The following is a 27,364-nucleotide window of genomic DNA, read 5'->3' as shown; positions in this document are numbered from 1 at the left end:
ACAGATGCAACACAGCAAGATCCCACAAACGGGAAATGAGACGACACCTGTTTTGTGATGGTGCTGGTGCCGAGAGGAACGTACCAGGACACCGGGAGAACTGCTCACTCTTTGTAAAGCGCCCTTTCACATCCATCTGAACAGGTAAACCGGATCCCAGTTTAATGTCTTATCCCAAAGACAGCAGGATAAATGTCCATCTTTACCGGAGGAACACAGCGCACGCCTGTTGTAGCAATGAACTGAAAACCGGGTGGGCACTACAAGGGGGCGGGGCGATCCCCTCCGCCAGATTACCGCCCAGGACGTGACGACGGAAATGTACCCCAGCATTGTTCATGATGTAGCACTCGTTCAACTAATGCACCGAAGTACCAACCTAGACTGTGTGCTCACTCCTGGAAGGGAGGGGCGGTGCTTGAACCCTTGACGTTCCCATTCAGAAGAAAGTTCCGCCTTCTGAGCCAACCTAACACTTAAGAAATAGAGCCTGAAATCCTTTACAAAGTTTTGCAATTACTTTTCCTATCAGCATCTTTAAGTGCATGATTCCCTACAAACCTTCCATGAAAATGCAATAAGCCATAATGCATAGCATTAGAACTGAATTGCCTGAAAAAGCAGAGCGAGGCAGGGGGGAGGGGAATTTTCAGATTTTCCCATGGAGATTTTACCTGCGCTTCCTTCAGAACACATTTTACATTGTCTGCTGGAGGGAGTGGGTTTATTGAAGCAAATAACTTCTTCATTCCATGCAGCTTTAAAGTCTTGACCTTTACCTGCTGCTTACACAAATATGTTATAAAATAAATAGGCATGGCAGTTTAGTATTTCATACCATACAGTACTCGGAATTACACAGCAGATCGATAAGGATCTGAAAAGAGGAAAGATGCATTAATGTTTTTGGGTAGTATCTAGAGAAGCTGGGATTGTTCTACTTAGAGCAGAGGAGATTTAATAGGGGTGTTCGAAATTATGAGGGGTTTTGATGGAGAAACTATTTCCACTGGCAGTAACCAGAGACACAGATTTAAGATAATTGGCAAAAGAACCAGAGGGGCGATGAGGAGAATTTTTTTTAACAACAAGTTGTTACGATCTGGAATGCACCGGCCGAACGAGTGGTGGATGCACATTCAATAGTAACTTTCAAAAGGGAATTGGATAAATACTTGGAAAGGAAAACATTTACAGGTCTAGGGGGAAAGAGCAGGGGTGTGGGGCTGATTGGACTGCTCTTTGAAAGAGCCGGCACAGGCACGATGGGCTGAATGGCCTCTTTCTACTCTGTATGATTCTACGACCCTTTGTCAGAGCTGGTCTGAAGAAGAACGACTATTAGAAATGTTAATCTGTTTTTGCTTTTCCGATGCTGATGGACATGCTGCGTATTTTCAGCATTTTCTGTTTTTATGTCAGATTGCCCATAATCGTTTTTTTTTTCCTTGATGAATCATTGAAACTTCCAGCACGGAAGGAGGCCAGTCAGGCCATGAGACCTGTGCCAGTCGCTAGCTCTTCAATGACAGCTGGCTACTCCATTCTGATTTCTCCATCCTTTCCCCGTATCCTTCGATATCCTTCATTTTCAATCACTTATCCACTTCCCTTTGATCATAGTCATGCAATAAAATAGAGAAAAGGCTAAAACTAAAATCTAAAAATCTATGGATGTTTGTAAGTTTTGAGAACGTGTCACGCTGTAATCATCACACTGTGTTACACAGAATAGAATCATACAGCACTGAAGGAGGCAATTCAGCCCGCCATGCCTGTTCCAGCTAATAGATGGAATATAACATATGCAAAACCATCTTAAAACTATTAAGATATGGGTTTGGTTACTGCAGAAAACCATATATAATACATTATACTAACAACCACACGATCACATCAGTGTCAATATTATAATCCTACAGATGCCTTACAATTAAAAACCTGTCCCACCACTTTCACTAAGCATGAGAAACTGGTTTCTGATTTGTTTTCATTTCCTCTTTTTAATGTATTTTATTTTCTCTGCCTGATACACACGCCTCCCTCTACGACTACTTCGGGTGAGCAGGTGACCCAGGCTGCTGACTTTCTAAATGTCCACTGGAGGAATGGGCCAGTAGCTCTGGGTGGTCTTTAGGAACGATGCGCACTTTGAAAACCAAAGTGGACATTAATGAACAATGATTCCATCCCTTTTTCTTTCAGAAGGCGTCAAACCACTACAAAGAATCAGCATTAACTACAACACCTGTTTGTTAGTTTCTATTTTCACATTAAGTAGTGAATCTCGACGAGTTCACCAGTGCTGCACTGGTGAGTTACTGAGCCTGACAGTGTGAAGATTAAGGTTCAACGTCAGTTAACCTTAATCAGTATTAATGTTGGGGTGAACCAATTTCAACAGAACAGAATCCCCAACAGTATCGTCAGCACATGGAATCTGAACATTAAAAAATGCAGAAATAAAAGCAAATGTTAATTCTTTGTAACATTTAGATTTTTTTTTAAAACCATTTCTTGGTGCTAATCAGAGTGAAGCATATTAGGGCTGGGGAATGGATCACTTTCCATTTCAGGCACCCAGTGTCAGCACCAAGCACTGCCAGTTCAGATATAGCCCCCATCTGATGCAGAGTTACGCTCCCACTCCTCTGCCCCAAAGACATAACTCAGCTCGTGCCGCAGAGGAATGCCCCTCTACAGCACCAGTACGGAATTTTTCCATTTCGTACACCAGCTATCCTGTGGGCTCTCTGAATAAAGAAAGAACTTGCATTTGTATAGCGCCTTTCACGACCTCAGGACATCCCAAAGTGCTTTACAGCCAACTAATTTTTTTTAATGTGTAGTCACTATTATAATGTAGGCAAACACGACACTAAGGTCCCACAAACATTATTGAGATGATAAGACTGATTTAGTGGTGTTGGTTGAGGGATAAATGTTGGCCAGGACACCGGGGAAACTCCCCTGCTCTTCTTTGAAGAGTGCCATGGGATCTTTGACATCCTCTTGAGAGGGCAGACTCAGTTTAAGGTCTCATCCGAAAGGCGGCACCTCCGACAGCGCTGCACTCCCTCAGCACTGCACTGGAGTGTCAGCTGAGTAAGATTGCTAATACGTGCCCTTTTTAAAAAAAAATGATACTGATGGTCAACACTTGTTCATTGAGAATTAAATGATTAGAGACCTCATCGTTCTGTCTGCTCCTTGGTTTTATTTTTGTACCACAGCTACCTGTGAGGTGTCACAGCATTAATTCCAGTGAAACCATGAAAATACAGACTAATGAGGCTGCAACAGCCTGTGCCACTTACAAACTCAATTAAAAAAAATGTAATTCAACCCATAACATCAAAGAATGTATACAGCTCTCTTTATTAAATGGACCTTCCCTTTGAAGAGCTGTAATTGTGTACATGTGTAAGCAAATGGTTTTAATTAAGAACATCACATGGCTGGTACAGCACGTGAAAAGTTGACAGGTGAGAGATGGCAAAACAGTAAGAAGCTGTGGTATATATTTCCTAAATGTTGCTGCAACTGCATTACAAGAATGGTTAAAACAACGAGTGCAGGTAAAGCACGCCCCCTGATGGTATCGTGTTGTATTTAAGATGGATTCCTGTCATTAAATATGCTGCCTCTGAGACAGATTCAAAGTAGAACCACTTTACTGTAAAACGGCTGTCAGCATTGACCTGGGTTCTGAAACCCGAAGTAAAGTGGTCAGGTTTGCAGATGATACCAAACCAGAAGGGCCAGTGAAATCCAAGGAGGCAGCTCAGAAATGACAAAATGAGTCGGACAAAATGTTTAAATAGGCGGAACAATGGCCGCTGACATTTAATACAGAAAAGTGTAACATACTGATCATAGCAACATAAGCAACACACTTAGCCCATGAATGGTGTTGCAATAGCTAAGGATGAAGTTTAAAGAACGCTTGGAGTCTTGGTAGACTCGAAACTCAACATGTCCAACCAACGTATCGCACAATCAATAAAGCCAATAGAATGTTAATCTCCATAGTCAAAACGGTCAGAGTAAGTGGTGATCAAACTTTTTAAAAATCGAAAACAATTGAGTGATTGAGGTAGTGAAAGTTTAACAAGGCACGCACCTGGTACTTTTTTTTGTCCTCGGAACGTATGCGACGCTGGCAAGGTGGCATTTACTGCCCGTCCCTAGTTGCCCTGAGAAAGGAGCGGTGGACCTTCTCTGTGAACCGCTGCAATCCTTGTGGTGATGGTGCTCCCACAATGGTGTTAGGTGAGGTATTCGCTTTGGTGGTCATTCAGTCCTGGAACTCTGGTGGCCAACTCTGCTTGGACGTGTTCCTGGAGGTTTTAATCGCATGACCGCCCACCTCCAACTGTCCCACCCAGTCAAACTAACTTTTTTCCCATCTCCACTATTTTTATAACAAATAAATGAAAGTGTACAAGGAAAATGAGAAAAACACACAATTTTTTCAACGTCCCTATGATCTTTCTCCCCAGTTGCCCGCAGCAGTGTCCAGGAGATTAATCTTTAATTCCTGGAGACTCCAGGACAATCCTGGAGGGTTGGCAACAGGTAGATGCAGATGGTTCCAAAAATTTGGATACAGGACCACACGTAATCTGAACGCACACCAATCAACTGTCCCATTTTAATCAGGACACCCAAACAGTAAGCAGGAGTACTGGGAAAAGCAGCAGCACCGATGTGCAAGGCTCCAGATCCAGAATAATCAGCTAAAAAAACAAATACCCTAAATGCCAACAAAATACCAGGTTAGGAGGTAGGTCCATAGGAACAGGAGTAGACCATTTAGCCCCTCGAGCCTGTTCTGCCATTCAATGAGATCATGGCTGATCTGTGACCTAACTCCAGATACCCGCCATAGCCCCATATCTCTTAATACCTTTGGTTAACAAAAATCTATCAATCTCAGATTTAAAATTAACAATTGAGCTAACATCAACTGCTGTTTGTGGAAGAGAGTTCCAAACTTCTACCACCCTTTGCGTGTAGAAGTGTTTCCTAACTTCAATCCTGAAAGTCCTGGCTCTAATTTTTAGGCTATGTTCCCTAGTCCTAGACTCCCCAACCAGCGGAAATAGTTTCTCTCTATCTACCCTATCAGTTACCCTTAATATCTTGAAAACTTCGATCAAATCACCCCTTAATCTTCTAAATTCCAGGGAATATAACCCTGGTTTGTGTAATCTCTCCTCGTAATTTAACCCTTGGAGTCCAGGTATCATTCTAGTAAATCTACGCTGCACTCCCTCCAAGGCTAATATATCCTTCCTAAGGTGCAGTGCCCAGAACTGAACACAGTACTCCAGGTCTAACCAGGGCTTTGTATAGAAAAGTCGTCTAAGAAAGGTCAGACTGCAGCAGACTCCAGGGGATAAATTTTGCAAGACCTCGGGGTCGATTTTTGCCTATATGTGCCTAAAGCACCCCCGGAGGTGCGCAGAACGGAAGAATCAGGCGGAGGGGATTGCACACCCGGAACGGATCCCTATGCATTTTCCCTCCGTTGAAATGAATGGAAGGTAAAATCAGGAGGCCTCGGGCTGTGTGCCAGATCCCCGCCCGAGCTTCTGCCCTGCAGAACACCCGGGCGGTACAGACGGAAACCGACAAACCCCCACAACCCCCTCTCCCTCCGTATCACCGACTGGGCCTCACACGCAACCAATGCATTTCAGGAAATCACGGGTTCCACTTTCTGTCCATTGATTTCCGCATCCCTGCAATTTTCCACCAAGAGCTGGCTGAATGCAAGTCCTCTCCAGCGGCAAGGGTTCACACAGAATTCATCTCCAAATCTCAAAGACTACAACGTTGGGGGGGGGCGGGGGGTTTGCATCTGATTGTAATGAACATTATGTTTAACTATTAAAATATTAGCAACGGGTAGTGGGCTGGCTTTACAACATATTTCCGCTTACGTAGCCCACAAGGTGGCTGGCGAGCCACTTTACCTGCCAATGATGCCCCTGCAAGAAGCAAAGCACTCCAGCAATCAAATTACTGGCTTAATTTCCCATGGGACGGATTGGCACCTTCCATTGATTTGGTGGATTAAAAGGACGGAATGATCGGCAGGTCTGGGAAAGCTGGTGAATAATTACCTGGGCAGGAGATTGGTGGTCATTCAGACACTGGCATTTTCACGGTCACTGAGACTCCTCAACGGGAAATTGCAGTGCATGGGCAGCAAATCATGCTCTCCAAACCCACGTATCCAGATGAAAAGGTAGTCGACCCGCAGCTTTTCCTTCAAGTATGGATTTTTTATTTATTCTAATCAAAAATATAATTCATTGAATTTTTTTTGGGGGGGGAGGGGTCCATAAGTTTCCTGTTTGTTCTGACCCAGAAAATCCAGACATTGTTTTATTTTTCTGAGAGGAGGGCACGACTTGGGCAATTGCTTGGTTGTTTTAGGGATGGGGTGGAGAATGACCCACAGGCCCCTCTCAGGACACCTCTGGGGCGGATACAATGCAACGGAAAGCAGCAGGGGGAAGACGAGATTCACTACCGATCAGGAAGAATGTGCATCGGTGCTCTGCAATGACAAGTGAGCTTGAGGTTGCCATTCTCCATATGGTAAGCTCCTGTTCTTGGTTGGGGTGCGGTCAATGGGACAGGGGTCATAATCCATGCAGTTCATCCAAGGGAGGGAGGGAAAATCAGGTAGATGACTTACGCTGGGCCCTCCCCATACATCTCGGAGAGGCACTACAGAGCAAGTCGAGGAACCAAGGAGTAAGAGAGGGGGGTGGGAGAGAAAGAAAGCCTGGGATCAGGTTGTCAAGAATTAAAGCGTGGCACAGAAGACCTAAAGGAACACAGGAACAGGAGTAGGCCATTCAGCCCCTTGAGCCTGTTCCACCATTCAATTAGACCATGGCTGATCTGTGTCTTAACTCCATCTACCCATCTTGGTTCCATAACCCTTAATACCCTTGCCTAACAAAAATCTATCAATCTCAGTTTTGACATTTTCAATTGAACCCCAACCTCCACAGCTTTTTTGGGGGAGAGAGTTCCAGATTTCCACTACCATTTGTGTGAAGAAGTGCTTTCTGACTTCACCCCTGAACTGCTTCGCTCTAATTTTAAGGTTACACCCCCCTTGTTCTGGAAGAGCGCGTAACCTTAAGGAGATGGAAGTATTTTTAAATTTGAAGGGAGGGGAAAGAAATGAAGATTTACAATGTAACAAGCTGGCCATGTTGTAGAAATTTGGTTTAACACCAATATTCGAGACAATCTGGGCACACTCAGCACAAAAATGTCTTGGCAGTTGACCCATACAAACGCATTTTGCCTGAGAAACTTTACTTTCTTTAGGAAGCCAAAAGCTAGCCGCCTCTGCATCGTACTCCAGTTCCAATCCAAAATTGTGTCATCAACCTAGCCAGTCCTTGAAGAAAATCAGTCTCCTTCAGGGTCGGGACTTGGTTTTGCGAATGGAGTCGGCATTTAACATATTTAGGGGGAGACCAACAAAGCAATAAGTCGTGTCCTGTCAGCTGGGTCACGGTGGTTCAGCCCATTTCCGTAGGACAATGTGGTCACTCCTAGTAGAAGAAAAAGAAGAGAATTAGTCACCTTGGTCGAATTCACATCCTGTCAGTAATGTCAGTTTCAATTCAATTTGAATTCATGTGGCACAATATGAATAATCTTTATTGTATTCTTTTTTACATATAGTGAGAGTCCTCAGAACAAATAATAGGCAAATTTGGAATATCTGGAAGTGTCAGTCTTGGCTCAGTGGTAGCATCCTTACCACAGAATGAGAAGGTCCCACTCCATAGACTTGAGCACATAATCTCGGCTGACATTTCAGTGCAGTGCTGAGGGAGTGCTGCATTGTAAGGGATGACATCTTTTGGATGAGACGTTAAAACTATATTTTTCTGATGCACAAACACTGCAGGGTTCACTGTATGTCTGTAATATAGATGCTGCAGCCTTTGAGAATTACTGAAGGCAATTGACTGAACAGCTGTCAACTGTGCCTGGTCTTGCTTTTAGTCTTGTCTGATGAATGACATTAATGGGCAGTAGTCTTCACAGAGCAGTACCAGCGGGAAACTGAATAGAAATTTAGTGCATTATAGGCACTGGTTTAAAACCGATCACTGCTTCCAGCAACATATGGCCAGCAGACTGGAGTTATACTGCTGGCTCTGTATTACTTTTTTGGTCAGGAAAAATTGAGCTCTGGCATCTGGATGACATCTAAATTTTAATGTTAGCGGGAGCTGACTATCCCATTAGTTCTCTAATACCATAGAATATTGCAGGGGATGGAAGGGGCAGGGCACCATCTAGGTGTGAACTTCTCTACAGCTGTCCAAAAAACTGATCTATACTTAGTTGGCAGCATCAACTTGCTCTGGATCAGTGCAGAAGATAGAGCCCCCTAGACCAGGGATGGACGAGCCTTATGCTGGACCTCATCCTGTGATCAGTCACAGGTCCAACTCAAGTTCTGTCATTTTTCAGTGACCGTGGGTTCCAAGATGAGTACAGCTTGGCTCAGTCGGTAGCAATCTTGACTCTGCGTCAGAAAGTCGTAGGTTAAGCCCCGCTCTAGGATTTGAGCAAATAATCTAGACTGACACATCAACAAAGTACTGAAGAAGTGCTGTATTATCAGAGGTGTCATCTTTCAGGTGAGGCATTAAATCGTGGCCCTGTCCTCCATTTCAAGTAGTTTGAGTGGATGTAAAACATCCAATGGTACTATTTGAAGACGAGCAGAGTTGTTCCGGTGTCCTGGTCCATATTCCTCCCTCAACCAACACCATTAAAAATAGATTAATTTGGTCATTCACTCCTTTGCTGTTTGTGGGATGTTGCTGTGCACAATTTTCCTACTGCATTTACCTATAGTCACTGCACTTCAAAGTAATTCATTGGCTGTGAAGCACTTTGGGATGCTCCAAGGACATGATAAGGTTCTACATAAATGCAAGTTCTTTCTTTCCTTACTAGCACTTCCCGATACTTACACTGAATCCTCTTTTCCAATGTTCAGTATGGTTTCTTCTGTTGAAAGGATAAAAGGAAGAACAATGAAAAATACTATAACATAACATAACAGCACATGTTGGTTTTAATGACTGAGGAGTATAATTAAAAAGATAAAGGAATAAAAAAACTTTATTAAATCATATTCATTTTCACTACTTGTTGGTCTAAATGGTTGATTCAACCTGAGCTGAATTTCAAACCCCACATCCTATCTATCACTAAACCCCCACATCACCCGTCTCAACCCCCACCTCACCCCTCTGCTGCGGAAGGCCTTAACCACTCCAGACCCAAAATCTCAAGAGTCCTCCTCACCGGCCTCCTGAGTTTCACCTACAACTCATTCAAAGCTCCACCACCTGCATTCTGGCCCGCAGTTAGTCCCTCTCACTCATCACCTCCATCTTCATTAAACTCCATAGGCTTCCTGTCTCCCAAAGCATTGATTTCAAATCCTCCTCATCTAATAATGCCTCCATGGACTCACCACACCCCCATCTCTTCAATTAACTTCATTCCTACAACCCAGCCCATTCCCTCAGGCCTCTGACTCTGGCCTCCTATCCTGGTCATTATTTATCCCTCAGCCAAACATCACTAAAACAGATTATCTGGTCATTATCTCATTGCTGTCACCTAGATGGAACCTTGCTGTGCGCAAATTGACTGCCACGTTTCCTAAATTACAACAGTGACTACCCTTTAAAAGTACTTCAATGGTTGTAAAGCACTTTGGGACGATCTGAAGTCGTAAAAGACACTATATAAATGCAAGTCTTTCTTTCTTTTCCTGTGCATCTTACCCGTCCTCCACTCCACCAGCCGTGGCAGGCCCATCTGCCATCTTGGTCCTACTCCCTGGAGTTCCCTCCCCAAATCTCACTACCTTACTACTTTTTCCTAGCCATTAAAAGCCTACTCAAAACCTATCATGCTTTCAATGGTCCCTCCTAACTCTTCTACCACTGCTTGGCATCTGTTTCCCACTCTGTGACATCCCTTGGGCTGCTTACTACTTTGAAACTTTTAGCCTTTCTAGTCCAGGAATGCTGGGCCAAACTGTAGAACCCTACTGGTGCCCCAGCTCAGATTAGCCAATTAGGATATTGGAGGCTCACCAACGAGCATGGAACCATGCCACAGCAAGGGTTTGTCAGGGGGAAAAAAACACCGCTACACTATCCAAAATATTAAGTGATCCCCATACATTTATCTGACTAAAATGACCTTTATCATTTTCTCACAGGTTTTCTATGTGAGACTTTGTGGCACTAATAAAACTCAAATTATATTGCTCTTACCTTGTTTTTCTCGATGACTGCAAAGGAAAGGATAAAGAGTCATTTGGAATCATATCATGCAGTGAACAGATAGAATATCAGTTCTGATATCACTCAAGCACCTTTCCATTCTTTTGTATAGTGGATAAGGTAAAGAATTGGCTTCACGAGTCTTTTGAGCACAAACTTTTGTTTAACTGCTGCACTCCCACGGAGGCTTTTGATTTAAAAATAAATTGGACATTATTAGACGTCTGATGTAGGCATCTTGAGCTGAGCTTCAAACCCCAAATCATATCCATCAACAAGGCTGCCCATTTCCATCTCTGTAACAATACCTATCTCCGTCCCTACCTCACCTCCGCTGGTACCAAAACTCTCACCATATCTTCGTCACCTCCAGGCTTCACTTCTCATTTCTGGCCTTCCAAGCGCCATTCTACTCAAGTCCAACTTGTCCAAAATTTCAGTCCACAGATCCTTTCTGGTACTAAGCCCCTGTCCTTGCCAACATCCACCGGCTTACTGTTACCCCTGATTTCAAAATCCTCATCTTTGTTTACAAATTCTACCGTGATGCTGTCCCGCTTTGCCTCTGCAACCTCCTCCAGCCCGTGGTCCCATCTCACAGCCTGCACTTTTCCAACACTGGCCTACTGTGCGTTCCCCACTCCCTCCACTCCAGCATCAGTGGCAGAGCCTTCAACCGTCACACCCCTGCCCTCTAGAATTCTCCTCCTGAACCCCTCCATCCTGCTATATCTCTCCACATCTTAAAAAGTCTCCTGAAAACATATCTCTTCAGCCACATCTTCAGTCACAGCCCCTGTTTTCCAATCTCCTGCTCAGTGTCCCTTCCATTCCTACCCGTGAAGTGCCTTTGGATATTTCACTATGTTAAAGGTTGTTGTCAATGATACTGGCTTATTAACTTGCTGGACTCCTTGTATCTAAGTGCACCTGGTAGCAAAGTCAAAGGCACTCCCTGGTCATACCATCCAGGAAGCTGCTATTCCCCTTTTGGTTGTTCTTGCTGTCATTCTATGGGAAAAGACCAGTTAAAGCTGCTGTGACATAATCACATCACCACTAGCTCCTCTCACACATTCTGTTGGACCCCACCACAAGCTCCTCTCACGCAATCAATTCAATCAGCGACCACAATTGGGCTCAATGAAAGCCAACCACTAACAGAACATTCCAATAAAAGGTGAAGTTGTGATTTCAAACATACTGGCTGAAAAAGAATCATTCAATGTTCAGATGGGTCTGTGTTTTTGTGTCACACAAAACTCATTTTTGTAAATCTGTCCGTATCTTTGACTCTTTTCGTTGTTTCATTCATACAGATGATTTGAAACATTACCAGTTATATAGCTAAAATTCTATCTGATCCCAATAAAGCTGTTTGTTAAGATAGAGCAAATGTCTTTGTAAACTAATCTTGATAAGGCAGCCCAACTAGATCTGCAAATCTTGTGCAACTGATAACTGTCTCTCGATACCTTGTTCAAAGTTACGAGCTATGACACATTTATAATTCTGCTTTGATTTCGCTCATGGCTATTTGCTCTATCTAGTTGGGGCCTGCAGTGATGTCTGTATCCCTAAAATAAAAGAAAGTTCCTCTCTTGTCTGATATTCCAAATTAAACATTTGCTATTTCTGTGCATTCCTGTGATTCTTGTGATATTGAAAAATGTTTCTACAGAGATTAAATAATAGTAAAGCTGATTATTGTGAAGGCTGTAAAAGGAACCATTAAGGCACTGTGTCAGCCAGTGCTGATTAACAGCACAGAACTCACAATAGCAAATACTCACCTTTTTTCAAGTGAATCAGCAGGATGATCACAATGGCAAAGAAAAATAGGGTCAGAATTGAAAGTAGGATAAATAAAAGTATCTGAGGTTGTGCTGTGGAATTAAAAGAAAAGATCATCAGCGTCAGTGCTTTGAGACCTCTGTCACATGTCACTACAAACATTGGAAACTGGAACTACCTTAAAAGGAGAATTAGGAGCGAAAGGAGTTCTCCTGGTGCCTTGGTCAACATTTATCCTTCAAACCAACACCACCAAAAACAGATAGCTCATACTCATTTTTCACCCAATATGTTATATGCTACATTTGTCGGTATTAAGTTTCATTTGTTTACCCAGTTGCATAGCAGATCTAAATACTTCTTCAAATAGTTAACTGTATCCTCTGCCCCTTTTGCGCTATTTTAGAGTTGTCTGAACATTTAAGAAGCTTACATTAGGTTTCTGCTTCCAAGGTCATTTATGTTGATGCAAAACAAGGTTCCAAGCTCAGACCCCTGGGGTACTCCACTCATCATCCCCACCCCCACTCTAACATTACACGTCCTGCAAATTCTTTATTTCCTACTATTTATTCAACTTTGTGTCCAGTCCCCATGTTTTACCCTGGATTCCCATGGTTTTAGTTTTGTTATAAATCTTGTTGAATCTTGCCAACAACTTTTTGAAAGTCCAGTTAAACTATATCACAAGGAATTCCACTGCTTTGTTTATAATGTCCTCAAATAACTCAAGGAGGTGTGTCAAGCAGGATCTTTCCCTTCTAAATCCATGCTAGCTGACTCTTCAGATATTACTATATAGGCAGTCCTCCAGCCCAATCCTTACAAGAGTTTCTATTATTTTACCCAGGACCTGCCACTGCCTCAGTCAGAGATCTTTCCTTTACAAACGTAGGCACTACACTTTCTTGCTTCCAACCCTGCGGAAGATCACAAATTGTCAATGATTTGTTCACTAGAATAACCACTGCCAACAAATTTCTCAGACTTCTTCTCAATTCCTTGGTCCTTTTCCTGTGTAAACCAATCACTGAAACCTATTTGTTAATGGTATTTCCTGCTTTGCTCCTGTATTCTTTCTGGGTTGCTTGCCAGCTTTCCTCACTGTAACCCACTCCCTATATCCCTGTCAGCTCCTTTAATTACTACTGGTATCAGCCTTGGCTCAGTGATGGTACTGTTGCCTATGAATCAGAAGGTCACGGGTTCAAGCTCCACTCCAGACAATTGAGGATACAATCTAGGCTGACCCTCAGTGCAGTACTGAGGGAGTGCTGAACTGTCGGAGGTGCTGTCTTTCAGATGAGATGTTAAACCAACACCCTATCTGAAATCTCGGGTGGATATAAAAGATCCCATGACACTATTCAAAGAAGAGCTGGGGAGTTCTCCCCAATGTCCTGGTCAACATTTATCTCTCAATCAACAGCACTAAAACAATTGGTCATTTATCTCATTGCTGTTAGTGGGACCTTGCTGTGCACAAATTGGTTGTTGCATTTCCTACATTACAACAGCAATTACAGTTAAGCGCTTTGGGACGTCCTGAGGATGTGAAACCCACAATATAAATCCAAGTTCTTTCTTTCTTCTTTACCACTTCCTTACTGAATTGCATTCATCCAATCTGCCACATAAAGGTTGAATGTTTGTATTATTTAATATTCATGTGAGAGGAAGACAGGAAACGGTAAACACCTGCCTCTCAGAGGAGACTGGGCACTCTCATGGAGAGGATTGGGAGACTGGTAGTAGAAGAGACCCAAGACTTGGAGCAGACCTGTGATTCTCACACAGAGTGAATGACCGGTAGTGGAAGAGACCCAGGGCTTGGAATCTGTGTCACGGTTGCTCTTTACCAGCAGTTTTAAACATACGCTTAGGCAGGACAGAGAGTGTGGAAATCTCCCTTTATAATATTTAGGGCGATGTGGCAAGAAGACCAGTTTGAACAAAATCAAAACTGCGACAGGTCGCACTGGTTGTGCTGTGCATTCTCACTGACAGGTTATAACCTCAAGCCCTGGCATTCTGTGACACTGGCTCTCATCAAGGGTGGTTCTCAGGAGCTCTTGACCCGACAGCTCAGTTCACTTGGCAATGGCAGAGTGCTCCATTGTGGGGAGAAGGGGGAAAGACTGACCTATGCTCTCTTGTCAGAAAATCTTGCAGTGACATTGACAACACCCATGTGAGAATGTTCAGCCCAGAATACCACATCTTAGCAGGCTAAAGGAGAGGTTGCTGATGGTAATGAGGATACCAGAGAGTGTAAAATTGATAGTAACAAAAGTATTACAAGAACTTTTGTTACTATCATTTTTACACGCTATGGTATTTGCAAAGATACTAAGTATTAGAAGAACTTAGTATCCTTTGTAAGTTTTCTGAGTTGGAAATTAAGAAGGAAAATAACTGACAGATGCATCTCTACTTGACTGAGGTTGGAGTGAAACATGTCAAATTTGCGCAGAATTCATAATTTGTTCAGTGCTATCTTCCCAACTGAAGGAGATTATGAGGAAATGAGCCTTTTGACAGGCAGAAAACTTATACAAAAAGTCAACCTTTGAGTAATCGCAGGAACCAGGATGGTTCCAAAACTGTTCCAACATTAAGTACATTTAGATGTTTTCACTGTATTGGAGCTACTTCAATATTAATCTGAGAGGGAAAATAAAAGACATGAACATCCTTAGGTATCCAATATTCAACCATATTGACTCTGTGAAACACTTTGGAACAATTCTAAGTCAACAGTATCATAGGATTCTCCTCATTGCTTACCCTCTACAGTTACTCGGACGGAACGTTTGATCGGTTTCTCCAAGCTGGTATGCTCAACTCGACAAGTGTATATAATGCCATTGTCATTGAGGGAAGCCTTGAACCTGAAGTAACTGGTTACATTATAGGTGCCGTCTATGTTCTGCTTGTGGGGCGAAAAGACGACATTGGTCATGTAGACAGGCAGCAAATGTTCCTCCCTCTGCTGCCGCAGCCACTTCACTGTGACGTCAAGTGGGTAATACCGCCCCACATCACATTGCAGCTTCTGTTCATCCCCTTCCTTAAGGGAAAGTGAATCAGTGTTCATGAAGACAATGGGCAACTCTACAAAGAAAACAAAAAATAACTGTTGTCAGAATAAGTCACGACAACTGGACATACATTAATGATTTATAGGCCTTCTGACGCTTGGGGTTTTCTAAGATTCGTAGCTTGCACCCCTTTTAATTGTAATCAAATTGGAATAATCTAGTATTCCACATAGGACCAGAATATGAACATGTCTCCGTAGCAAAAAGTAACCAATATGGGAAACGCAAATCTAAAAAAAAATCCCTTTATTTAATTTTTCCTACACAAAGCTCTTTTTGATAGTAATATTTTCCCACACAATCACATGTCCAGACATTGAATGTGATGAGTCTACCATTACTCTCATGTCCCTTTCCAAGTTGAACTTTGCCAGTTCAATTCCATTCATTGCATACCTATGAGGGTAAATTCACTGATCGTGTTCCCAGTGGGGAACCGTGCTCTCTTCAAGTGTGGTTTCAAGCTGGGAGTACAGAATCAGAGAACTTACCGTGTGACACACGTTTTATTGACCGAAGTCCAACCAATTTATCATCGCTAAATTTTATTTAATTGAATGTCAACCTTGGCTCAGTGGTAGCACTGCTGCCTCCGAATCAGAAGGTCATGGGTTCAAGCCCTCCTTCAGTGACTTGAGCACATAATCTAGGATAATATTTTAGTGCAGTACTGAGGGAGTGCTGCACTGTCGGAGGTGCCGTCTTTCGGATAATATGTTGAGCTGAGGCCCCGTCTGCCTTCTCAGGTGGACGCAAGAAAAGACACTATTTGACAAATAGCAGAAGAATTCTCCCGGTGTGCTAGCTAATATTCATCCCTCAACCATTAAATACAGATTATTTGGTCATTTATTTCATTCTTGTTTTTGGGACCTTGCTGTGCACAAATTGACTGCAGCATTTGTCTACATTAAAACAGTGACTACACTTCAAAAATATTTTATTAGCTGTGAAGCACTTTGGGATGTCCTGAGGACATGAAAGGTGCTATATAATTGCAAGATCGTTCTTTCTTAATTTACTATGCCAGCTGCATTGCCAATTCTTCTGCAAACCTTTTGCTGCATCCTCTGGCTCTACTGTTCTCCTTATTTTAGTGTGGTCAGCAAATCTGATGTTTGGTTTCCGAGTCATTTATGTAGAGTAGAAAAAACAGGGATCCAAGTAGTGACCCCTGAGGAACACAATGGAACGCCTACCCCCCAGATCTGACATTATACCTCTCGTAAGGACTATCTCAGGCACAGTTGTAAAACACCCTGCCACAAGAAATGAGTGTAACCTTGTCCTCAGCGGAGCTTGATTCCAACCACGCTGATTGCTGACCATCAGGTTGAAGATTAAAGAAGATTTTTTCCAGGTGTTGGTACTAATCTTAACTACCTGCACTGTACAATTTTTCCAGATGTTCAAATGTATGTATTCGGCTGTATGTAGATTGAAATAATTAATCTAGGCATTATCTCTGGAGCAGAGACCCTCGTTTACGTCAGGAGACAGCAAGATCAAAACTGTCCCTTCAATTTTCTGCTAATTAGTCCACGCTAGTCCGTCACCCAAATAAATTCTAATCGCCATTTCCCCTAACCCGCTCATTTTCTTTACCATTTAATTAAACAGCATTTTACCCATAATCTCCAAGTTGATGGTGTGTGTTCCAAAGAGTGGAGGGACATATACGGAGCAGGTGTACGATCCCTCATCTTTAATGCCAACATTTTTTATGCGGAGGGAAGCGTTTCCGTTCTTGATCTGGTCCATGAACACTTCCATTCCTTTCTCGATGTGTTCAACCTGCTGATGCCGCCCATTGTAGGAGAACAATTTCTTCTTGGTCCCCCTGTGCTGGTACCTCCACTCGATGTTAAAGTCCGTAATGTGATCAATTTTGTAGCCACAGTCCAAAACCAGGTCTTGCCTCAGTTTGGTTCTGATAAATGGGGTGCTGGTGCGGATAATGTAGGTCACTAAAAAGTAAAAAGAAACAGCCATTATCTTGCATTTCGCACCAGGTAATCAGTATTAGTAACTCATGTAAAACCACTTAAATGATATATTCCTCATAAGCTCATCATTTCACACATCCATTCATTTGCTGTTTATGCCACACAGTTTTTTGTTCATTTGCATTATTATTGGAATAGAGGGGACTTTAACACTCCCCATTAGAACAGAAACTTGCACTTATGTAGCACATCATCACGTCACTGAAACTTCTCAAAGTGCCTCACACAGTGAATTACTTTTGCAGTCCAGTGACCTTTGTTATGTCAGTGAACGAGGCGGGTATACTGTGCCAGCAACATCCCACAGACAGCAGTGAGGTGAAGAATCAATTAATCCGTTTTGTTTGGTGATATTGGTTGAGGAAGGAATGTTGACTCAGACACTGGGAGAACTCCCTGCTCTTCTTCAAAACTTTCCACATCAACAAAGAGAACCCTGGTTTTATGTTTCATTCAAAGGACTTCACCTCTAATAATGCAGTAGTCCCTCAGCACTGTACTGGAGTGTCAGCCTGGTTTATGCGCTCAGACCCTGGTGTGGGGTTTGAAACCATAACCTGCTGACCCTGTGGCTACATCTCATGTCTCTCTCTAGACATGACTAGCCTTAATCTTAAATTGCATCTGAAGATTTTTTTTAATGCATTTTTACTTTGCCCCTAATTCTCCCCTTCTATTTAAAAGTACTTAATTGGCTGTGAAGTGCTTTGGAAAGTCCTGAGGTCATGACAAATCATTTCCATGCTGATAGCGGTGGGCAGCCAACCTATTCCTCGCCCTCTCCAAATACTGCTCTCTCCAGCCGGCTGCCTGGAGGATTGCCGCCCGATTCTCTCTTCTCCACTGTGGGAGAAGTGCCTCATCACTGCAGTCCAACCAAGACCTGGAATGAAACTACAATCTTTGTGGCGAATGGCAAAGTGGCATCCTCTCACTCGGTGGTGTAGTGTTTGCTAGCTGCTCTCTTGAAAATCCACCATTTTGCAACCCCACTGAATAAAGGTTAAGTATTAAATTCAAAGCCCATCACAACTCCAAATACAACAAATCGCAAGAGTTTCAAATCTATCCTCAGGACCGAATGATTATCCATCTCTGTCACCCCATATAAAGACAGAAAACAAAATGAAAGGCAAATATTGTCCACAACCACATATATTTTTGCAGCACTCCGTCCCAACTTGTACTGGGCTGGTTAGAACATAAGAACATAAGAAATAGGAGCAGGAGTAGGCCAATCGGCCCCTCGAGCCTGCTCCGCCATTCAATAAGATCATGGCTGATCTGATCCTAACCTCAAATCTAAATTCATGTCCAATTTCCTGCCCGCTCCCCGTAATCCCTAATTCCCTTTACTTCTAGGAAACTGTCTATTTCTGTTTTAAATTTATTTAATGATGTAGCTTCCACAGCTTCCTGGGGCAGCAAATTCCACAGACCTACTACCCTCTGAGTGAAGAAGTTTCTCCTCATCTCAGTTTTGAAAGAGCAGCCCCTTATTCTAAGATTATGCCCCCTAGTTAGCTTCCTACCAGCGGTAGAACATTACCTTGAACCAACAGTGTGTCTGTACTGCCGATGGATGAATCTTCAGCATCAGTTTTTGTTTCACTGTTCTCAGCCTTCTGGCTTTCGGGTTCTCCGATCTTCCTCATGAAGCTGGTTAAGGTGAATCTGCCCTTGCCGTGCTTTACAGTCACTGTGAACCATATGTCCGCTACCTGCTCACTGGGCACTTTACCCTGATGTGGCCATGGCACCTGGATGCCAAGGGTAGAATGCCTGCTAATTTCACATTCCAGTTTGTCGGGTTTCTCATCCACATGCTGGAATATGTCTAATGAAGGTTCTGTAAATAAAAGGAAAGATTCAAACACTGATTAGACAGCAAGTTAATGGAAGGAGGTGCTGGTTACTTACATCAAGAAGGGTTCCAGTACTAAACATGGAAGGAAACACTATTTCTAGAGCTTCCACGATGGTTTGGTGGATAAATGCACCATTCCATGTGATCCTGAGCCACACAGTCCAGGAGGGTTCAATACCCAATCTGTGAGGACATGGTTGATTCCAACTGGAGGGCAGGAAGGACACTACAATTGGCCTTATATTAAACCGTGAGTACACTTCAAAAGTACTTCTTTGGTTGTAAAGCACTTTGGGATGTCCTGACATTGTGAAAAGCACTGTACAAATGCAAGTTCTTTCTTTCTTAGCATCTTTAGGCCGGGGAAGGAAGAACTAAAAAAATCAGCCAGGTTTCCCATTCCTGATCTCTATCCAGTGACCCAAGCTGAAAGGTGCGTGTGTGTGGACTTCATGCGGGGACAGAGCCAGGCTTGGCTGTGATAGCACCCACAGTCGAACAGCGTGCCGACACTCACTTGGGTGAACATGCATAAATCAGCACCTTCAGGAGAGAAGAGGAGTGAACATGGAGGGGTTAAAAAGGGGGGTCTAATGGAAAACCTGTGATAGATACCGTGTCACTCAGCCTTGGAAATGTTCGAACTTGTACAGCACAGCATAGCTACTGCTGTGAAGTAACAATAAATCTAAAAACACTCGCTTCCAATATCCAGCAGAAGTAATGAATTCAAATGCGTGATTTATAAAGATTTTAGCACAGCTGACTCTACAGGAATTTATATTTAGACTTTCAGTTTTTAAAAATATCCTCATTTAAAGAATTCCTTCACGGAATTCTCTATCCAGGAATCTGCTTTATAACCAATTGCAGCAAGCTTGCTGAATGCCACAGCATAAGGAGCCTCCATGTAATGCATCTCTCTAAAGTATTTTGGGTCTCTTCAGATTGCAAGCTGGCTTTGTTTATGTTCCAATCTCTGCTAAGTATTTGGAATGGAGTACTCAGCACATCGCTCTGATGTAGCACTATTCTGCAAATCCTTCTGTTATAACTTGTGATTTAAAGAAAAACAACCAGGGCATTCAAATATTGGAAATCACTCCTACAACCTGAGGTGTATCCTTTCAAACTGAAAATCCACCTCTCCCAATAAATTGCATCAATGGTTGACAATTCCAGTTTGAAAGACTGACTTAGGGAGCAAAACAACCAGTGGATTCTGTCTCTCCCAAAAGGCATCTTCAAACTAATCACTGGCAATTAACTTCAATCTTTGATTGAACGAGGTTTCCCTTACTGAGTAAACTAGTCCTGTCCGCACAAGTTTCGAGCATGGAGGTGTGCATATAAATCTCTCACTGTTACAATTTCAGATGTTGTACAGAACTGTTTTCTCTCTCAAAGGATTCATCCCTGTATCTTGTCCTCTATGTTGCAGAAGCTGTACTCTTATTAATAATCTGCCCTTCACATGACTTGAGAATGAACAACTACCCTTACTTGCTGGATTTACTTAGTCTGATAGCATGACATCATTCTTTTTGAATTGGTGGAATATTAAAATACGGAGCAAAGTTTTAACGAGCTAAAGTAATTAAGAATGTTTATTTCTAATTAAATGGAAAGTGAAGCACAAATGGAATTTGGTAAATACTACCGAGTGTAAATATTAAACATAAATGGAGGGAGGAGGCTCGTGTGGAGCATAAACACCAACAGGGACCAGTTGGGCCGAATGGCCGGTTTCTGTGCTGTACATTCTATGTAATTCTATATAAATGTAATGAGCAAACTCCATAATGGGTTAATTATCCTCTTTGAGAAAAGTCTTTGGGGAAACAATAACCCCTGATTCATGAATTCTGCAGTTTTCAATCTCTGTCAGTTGCCCTTGAATCAGGGTGTATACAGTGCTAGTCTCACGTTACAGAGATGCCACCATCTGACCAAATCTCAGAACTAAGAACTAGTGGACTGTAAAACTGTGCAGTTTTTAATCTGTTGGGGGATTCGAGCATCCATCCTCAGACATCTCCAATGCCTCCTTCTCTGGCAAGAGCAAACAATGACATCACCATTTGAGTGGAGGGGGACATTGCTTTTTGTTGCTTGCAGATAGGATCCTGAGCAAACAGACAAAGCCTGATGATATCACAATTCAAAAATATAAACAGCTTCCTGCGGCATTCAATTAAATACAGTACCCTACAGACGTCAAGATACATTTTTATCTGCATAGCTTCACGCCTTTTACATTCTACCAGACAATCACAATGTCTTAGCTATTCAGTAGACAAAAAAATTCTGCTATTTAGATCCAAGTTGCCATTATCAATTCAAAACATCAGTCACTTTCCCAGCTTCATTTTAAACTGTCATAGGCGATTTACACAGTGCGACACTGCTCAGGTATACCTCTGGCATTGCACTTTATTGGCTTAGCCTCATTAAATGCATAGCTTCGCTGCATTAAACTCCACTTCCACCAAACTGGATTGAGGTGTGCAAGATTGTTTGTCTTTTTTTTGTTCCGTGCACTCTGACAATACCAGCCATACAGCCCATGGTTGATGTATTTCTTCGTGCCGGAGTCTCCGATGACAGCATTTATTTGTGTAAATACTGTATTAAATCACAATCAAAAGGCAGTGCATGTAATTCTACCCCCCACCCCCACTATCTTGAAGGTGCTGACACATGCTGATCATGGATTGAACCTGTGACTTTCCTGGCTCAGCTTCACTCTGTGGATTCAAATAGATTTTGTAGCCTACATTTAGCAGAAGAAGAATATAATGTGTTTTACATCATACATTGCTCCTGTCCTTATAAATCAATTAATCGTCTGATTTACCATGAGCAGTGCCATGGGAATAATCACGGTTGGTGTTTCTATTACAAGCAATTTTAGGGTAAACCATTTTGAACGGTCACCCTGACTATAGAAGGTACTTGCCACAGAAAATTAATTTACTGATGCGCTTGATCTTTTCACATTACCTTTAACTTTAAAAGTAATGGCCTCCTCATTTGTATTGATATCACCAAACAACAGTAATGCCTTCCTCTTGGTGATTATGGGCCCAAACACATGAGCCTCTTCATTTTGTTTCTCTTCTAGAAACACGCAGTCCACCTTTCTGTTTGGGATTGTATGTCCATTCTGTGCCTGCACAATTCCTAAAAAAAAAAGGAATGAAGGAGTGTCAAAGAAAGATTTTATCAGAGAATGGAAACAGTCACTCCGCACATTACACAGCAGCTTCACTGAAAAATCAAACTCTTAACTCCCATCTCCTCCAAGTAATTTAATCTTGCAGTGGCCTACAAGTTAAAATTCAAAAACATAAATTGCAATTTGAAAGTATTTGTCCAGTTTTTAACAAGCAATTTTCCATTTCAGAGTAAGATTGTGGAACTTGAGAATATTAGCTGGGGTTTTGCTCTGCTGTAAAAGTATTCAATTATTTGGTTATATGCTGAAGCTAACTCGCTGTCTGCTGATAAGATTGCTTGTTATTCCTGCAATTAGGGCAGTCTTAAATCCAAGTGTCTATGTATAATACTGTTAGATTATAATATTGGGTGCGGTCCAGCTAGCCTCAACCCTAACATAGTATGAACTGGTCTCGACAGATCAGATCCAGTTGTAGTTAGGCTAGGCTTCAAAAACTTTGGACCAGACTGTCCTACACTGCAAATCCAGTCCATTTGGACCACAATCCCACAGAGAATCTCCAACCAAAACTCCTAGATCTCTATAACCAGTGCACAGAGTCCCTTTGATGTGTTTCACTCCTATTCAGTTAAACATTTCCCATCACAAATATAAGGTTCAAACTCCTGATTTGCATTTACTAAAACACTGATGTCAAAACCAATAGAAATACGAAGGAGAACTCCCTCCAGTGGCTGACTGGTTAAATGCATCCTTTTTATAGTACTAAGGCAAAGACCATAAGGTGCCTGGGCAGTAATTGGGATGATACAACTGCCCTCAGAGTCCCTAAGGTAGTGGGGAGGAAAATCAACAAGTCTTTCTGCTAATGATTGCTATCTATTGCTCCCTGGTGCACAGCAACGGGATTAGCTGCAATGATCAAATAGCCTTTGATACTCACTGTCTGGGCTCACATATAAAGAATAGGCATTTGGCAGGTACCGGAAGGCTGCCAATGTCCATAGATCAATCCCAAGAAAAAAAGTAACCTCTTCAGGAGGTGCAAGAGAATTTGGAAAAATAAATAAGAAGGAATTGATGTTGGTAATCTTTGCATTCATCATGTACTGATGAAATGGTGCATTTTCCTTTTTTGTACCCCATGGCTTCATCAAATACCCCCAGGTTAGATATAGCATTGAGTGTGAAGCCGATTAAAGCTCCCATGACGTCGGCCCAATAACACGATTTATTCATAACCTCAGGAAAGCACCTCCTACTGCACAAGTGTGAAATTTCCATTTCCCACAGCAGCCAGTCTTTAGTCCCAAATCATGGTGAGTCTGGTGCTGAGAGCTTGGGGCCAAACATATTTGCTATAAGACCTTTATAGAGAGAAGTAAACTTTATTCCCTCAGTCTTTACTAGATTGGAACTCAGACTCCAGGCATTAAAAGACGTATGGGTCACTGTGTGTAGGAACATGGTACATACAATTGTGAAGTCCTCCTCAGATTAATATTTCTAGTGAAATCGTAAATACATGCTAAGTGAACATGTTTATGAGGATACACATTGTAAACACAGTAACATTGTAAATGCATTCTCTTGGAAAGTGTTTATGATTTCAATAGACAAAAGAAGCCTTTATATAGCACCTGATCACATGTCTCAGAAACATCCCCCACTTTGCCTCATATGTAGTTAATTATTTTGAAGTGTGGTCATTGTTCTTACGTAGGCGAGTGTTGCAGCCATTTTGCGGACAGCAAGATCTCACAAACGGCAACCAGTTCATCTGTTTTTGGTGATGTTGATTAAGGGATAAATGCTGGCCATGAAACCAGGGAGAACTCTGTTCTTCTTTAAATAGTACTACTGGATCTTTCAACATCTAGCTGAACCTCTGGCAGCTGAATGGGGTTTTCAGTTTTATTTCTCATGGAAAGCACAGTACCTGTGACAATGCAGCACTCCTTCAGCACTGCACTCTGGTGTCAGCCTTAATTATGTGCTCGAGTACAACCTTGTGCCTCAGAGGGGTCAGTACAACCCCTCTGAGGAAATTTCCAGAGGAAATCTTCACAAAACAAGTTTACAAGGTCGTAAGACGTAATGAGCAGAGGAATTTTTATCGCATTGGCCGTTTTCAGGTGCATTTTACCGGGAGGATTGAATGTGGGTTTCTAATCCTTTAACCCCGCCCCGGGTTTGCAGGTTTGTTTGGAAGGGGGATGAGTCCCAAGGAGCATCTTATTCTCAACTCATTGACACCGTATGTTGATGGTGCTCTGACTTGCCCTTGCGTGTTGATAGTGTTTTTATATTCAGTGCGGCCCTTTTGGAGACTAATAACATGCTATTACTTGGAGCCTAACGATGCAGTTATGCCACCCAAATCAACGTTTCATTTTATCCTGTGCTTGCATTACAAGGATCCCATGGGCGTTGTTAGTTTCATATTGGAAGCATCCCTTGAGCGGCCGATTTCAAACACAAATACAATCATTAAATAAATATCAGTTTTGCTCCTTTGGCTTGGAAGCTTCTGATCGTCTTACCGGCAGCAAGAATCCAAAAGTGCAAAAGGAATATCTTCAAAAACATGGTGGATTCTTATTCTGCGCGCTGTAATTCCGGATCACCGGGAATATCGGGGTTGGCCGGTTACACTTTCGGTTTCGTGAATCTAATGCGGAAGTTTCTGGTAATTTTCAGTTTGAAAGAAGTATCAGTTTCGATGATTGCCACTGCAGAGAGGAATGAAAGGCTGCTGGCAACTGGCCGCATGAGGGGGCAGGGAAGTAAGGTTTGGAGGAGGAATGGGGAAGTGAGAGGGAACAGTGAAGGAGGCAAGGCGCAATGGTCAGAGGAGGGGTGGGAAGGAAAGGGGGGAAATATTGAGGGAGGCATGGAGAAACAATGGGGCAGGGTGAGTGGAGAGGGAGAGGAAGGGGGCAACAGTGAGGGGAGGGGGGAAAAGGGAGAACAGGCTTCAGCAAACCAGGGAAGTTGTTTACCTGTGATGTGCAGAGCCCGATTAAGAATTCTTGGGGCCCTGTGCACCACAAACATATGGGGCCTCTCTACAACCCCAAACACGTTAAAACACAAACACTAACATTTTTAAAAATGGATTTTAAAATTCTCATCCTTGTTTACAAATCCCTCCACGGCCTCACCCCTCCCTATCTCTATAACCTCCTACAACCCTCCAAGATCTCTGCGCTCCTCCAATTCTAGCCTCTTAACGCATCCCCGATTTTAATCGTTTCACCATTGGTGGCCGTGCCTTCAGCTGCCATCTCTGGAATTCCCTCCCTGTACCTCTCCGCCTCTCTATCCACCTTTAAGACGCCCCTTAAAACCAATCTCATTCACCTGTCCTGATATCTCCTGATCTGGCTCGGTGTCAAAATTTGATAATGCTCCTGTGAAGAGCCTTGGGGCGTTTTACCACATTAAAGGCGCTATATAAATGCAAGTTGTTGTTGTAAAATGTATGGAGAAATAGGCCCGTAGAAAGTTTATACATTGTCAGTATTCTGCCAACAATGCTTCGCCCCTTCTGACAGTATTTCTAAATACTAAAGAATATTCTGATCTAGTGGTTGTGTGTAGTTTTTCTGCATTATGGTGAACGTTACCAGGAACCCCATACTTGGCTGGGGCCCCTGGGCACAGGCCTGTGCTTTAATCCATCCCTGGTGACATGAGCACTAAGATAGTAGCATTCAGTCCGAATCAAATTAAATTTTTAAATAAAAAGTATAAAGTGCTACATGATGATGTGAACTCTTCTCCATTCATAAAAAAAGTAGTTTATTTCTGGGCTCTATTATAGTATACTGCTACGATTACAGGATATGTTCTTGTTTATAGATGTAGATTCCCTGCATAACATATTTTAGAATCACATTTTGAGTGTCATCATTGCTCAACTAGTCAGGAGCGATACAATAACTTCAAGTCTTTCAAAGCAACTGCTCGGCGATATTACACTCTTTCCTGATGTACACGTGCACTTTTCAGCTGGGCTCAGTGGATAAGCATCAGGAATGGGGGCTGTTATGAATTCAGGTCTACCATAAATCGGCCACAACTGGAGTATTGTGTCCAATTCTGGGCACTGCACTTTAGGAAGGATGTGAAGACTTAGAGAGGATGCAGAAAAGATTTACTAGAATGGTTCCAGGGATGAGGGATTTCAATTATGTGGATAGACCGGAGAAGCTGGGGTTGTTCTCCTTACAGCAGAGAAGGTTGAGAGGAGATTTGATAGAAGTGTTCAAAATCATGACTGGTTTAGATAAAGTAAATAAAGAGAAACTGTTCCCATTGGCAGATGGATCGAGAACCAGAGGACACAGATTTAAGGTGATTGGCAAAAGAACCAAAGAGAGTGAGGAAAACTTTTTTACGCAGCGAGTAGTTATGATCTGGAATGCGCTGCCTGAAAGGGTGGTAGAAGCAGATTCAATCATGGCTTTCAAAAAGGAATTGAATAAATACTTGAAGGGAAAAAATTTGCAGGGCTACGGGGAAAGAGCAGGATAATGGGACTAACTGGATTGCTCTTACAAAGAGCCAGCACAGGCTCGATGCACCGAAAGGCCTCCTTCTGTGCTGTAACGATTATATAATTATATTCGATAATGTGCTATGGATTATTTATTAAAGATATCTTTTGTATTTCAGTGTAATAAGCATCCATGGGATCCAGAAATGTTATTGAATGGCGGGCTGTATATGTGCCTTTAGCAGCTGCCTACATTACAAAGAAGTTGCCACTAACTCCACTTGTATGTAATAACTAACCTTAGACTTAAACAGAATGAAATTGTGCTGTGCAATATTAGCACATCATTGCGTTACTGCAATTGCATTAAGTTCCTCTGCTTGCTAATACGTGTATTTGGATGGAGTTAACTCCTCAGTAAAATAGTGGGCAAAGGAATTTCACGAATGTTTGAAGTTCCGCCATGCGTTGCACTTATCCTAACAAACCAGGATGCATACTTGACTCTGCCGGTCATGTTAATTGTAAACAATTTTACAACACCAAGTTA

At 42.5% G+C, this 27,364-nt stretch overlaps 1 protein-coding gene across 1 annotated transcript; it reads right to left on the bottom strand.

Moving 5' to 3' along the window:
* Window positions 1-3,815: 3,815 nt before the first annotated feature.
* Window positions 3,816-25,096, bottom strand: LOC137345001 (tapasin-related protein-like). The gene is made up of 9 exons (XM_068008328.1): window positions 24,857-25,096; window positions 22,136-22,315; window positions 18,815-19,114; window positions 16,888-17,226; window positions 14,946-15,272; window positions 12,158-12,250; window positions 10,356-10,372; window positions 9,033-9,069; window positions 3,816-7,589 (listed from the first exon to the last, which is right to left on the bottom strand). The coding sequence occupies exons 1-8, from the start codon at window positions 24,900-24,902 to the stop codon at window positions 9,055-9,057; spliced, it is 1,317 nt and encodes a 438-aa protein (XP_067864429.1). The 5' UTR covers window positions 24,903-25,096; the 3' UTR covers window positions 3,816-7,589; window positions 9,033-9,054.
* Between the last annotated feature and the right edge of the window lie 2,268 nt (window positions 25,097-27,364).

This window comes from Heptranchias perlo, chromosome 28 (genome assembly GCF_035084215.1).
Source record: "Heptranchias perlo isolate sHepPer1 chromosome 28, sHepPer1.hap1, whole genome shotgun sequence".
Taxonomy (NCBI): Eukaryota; Metazoa; Chordata; class Chondrichthyes; order Hexanchiformes; family Hexanchidae; genus Heptranchias; species Heptranchias perlo.
Note: the sequence above shows the minus strand (reverse complement) of the source record. Positions and strands in the feature narration are given on the sequence as shown.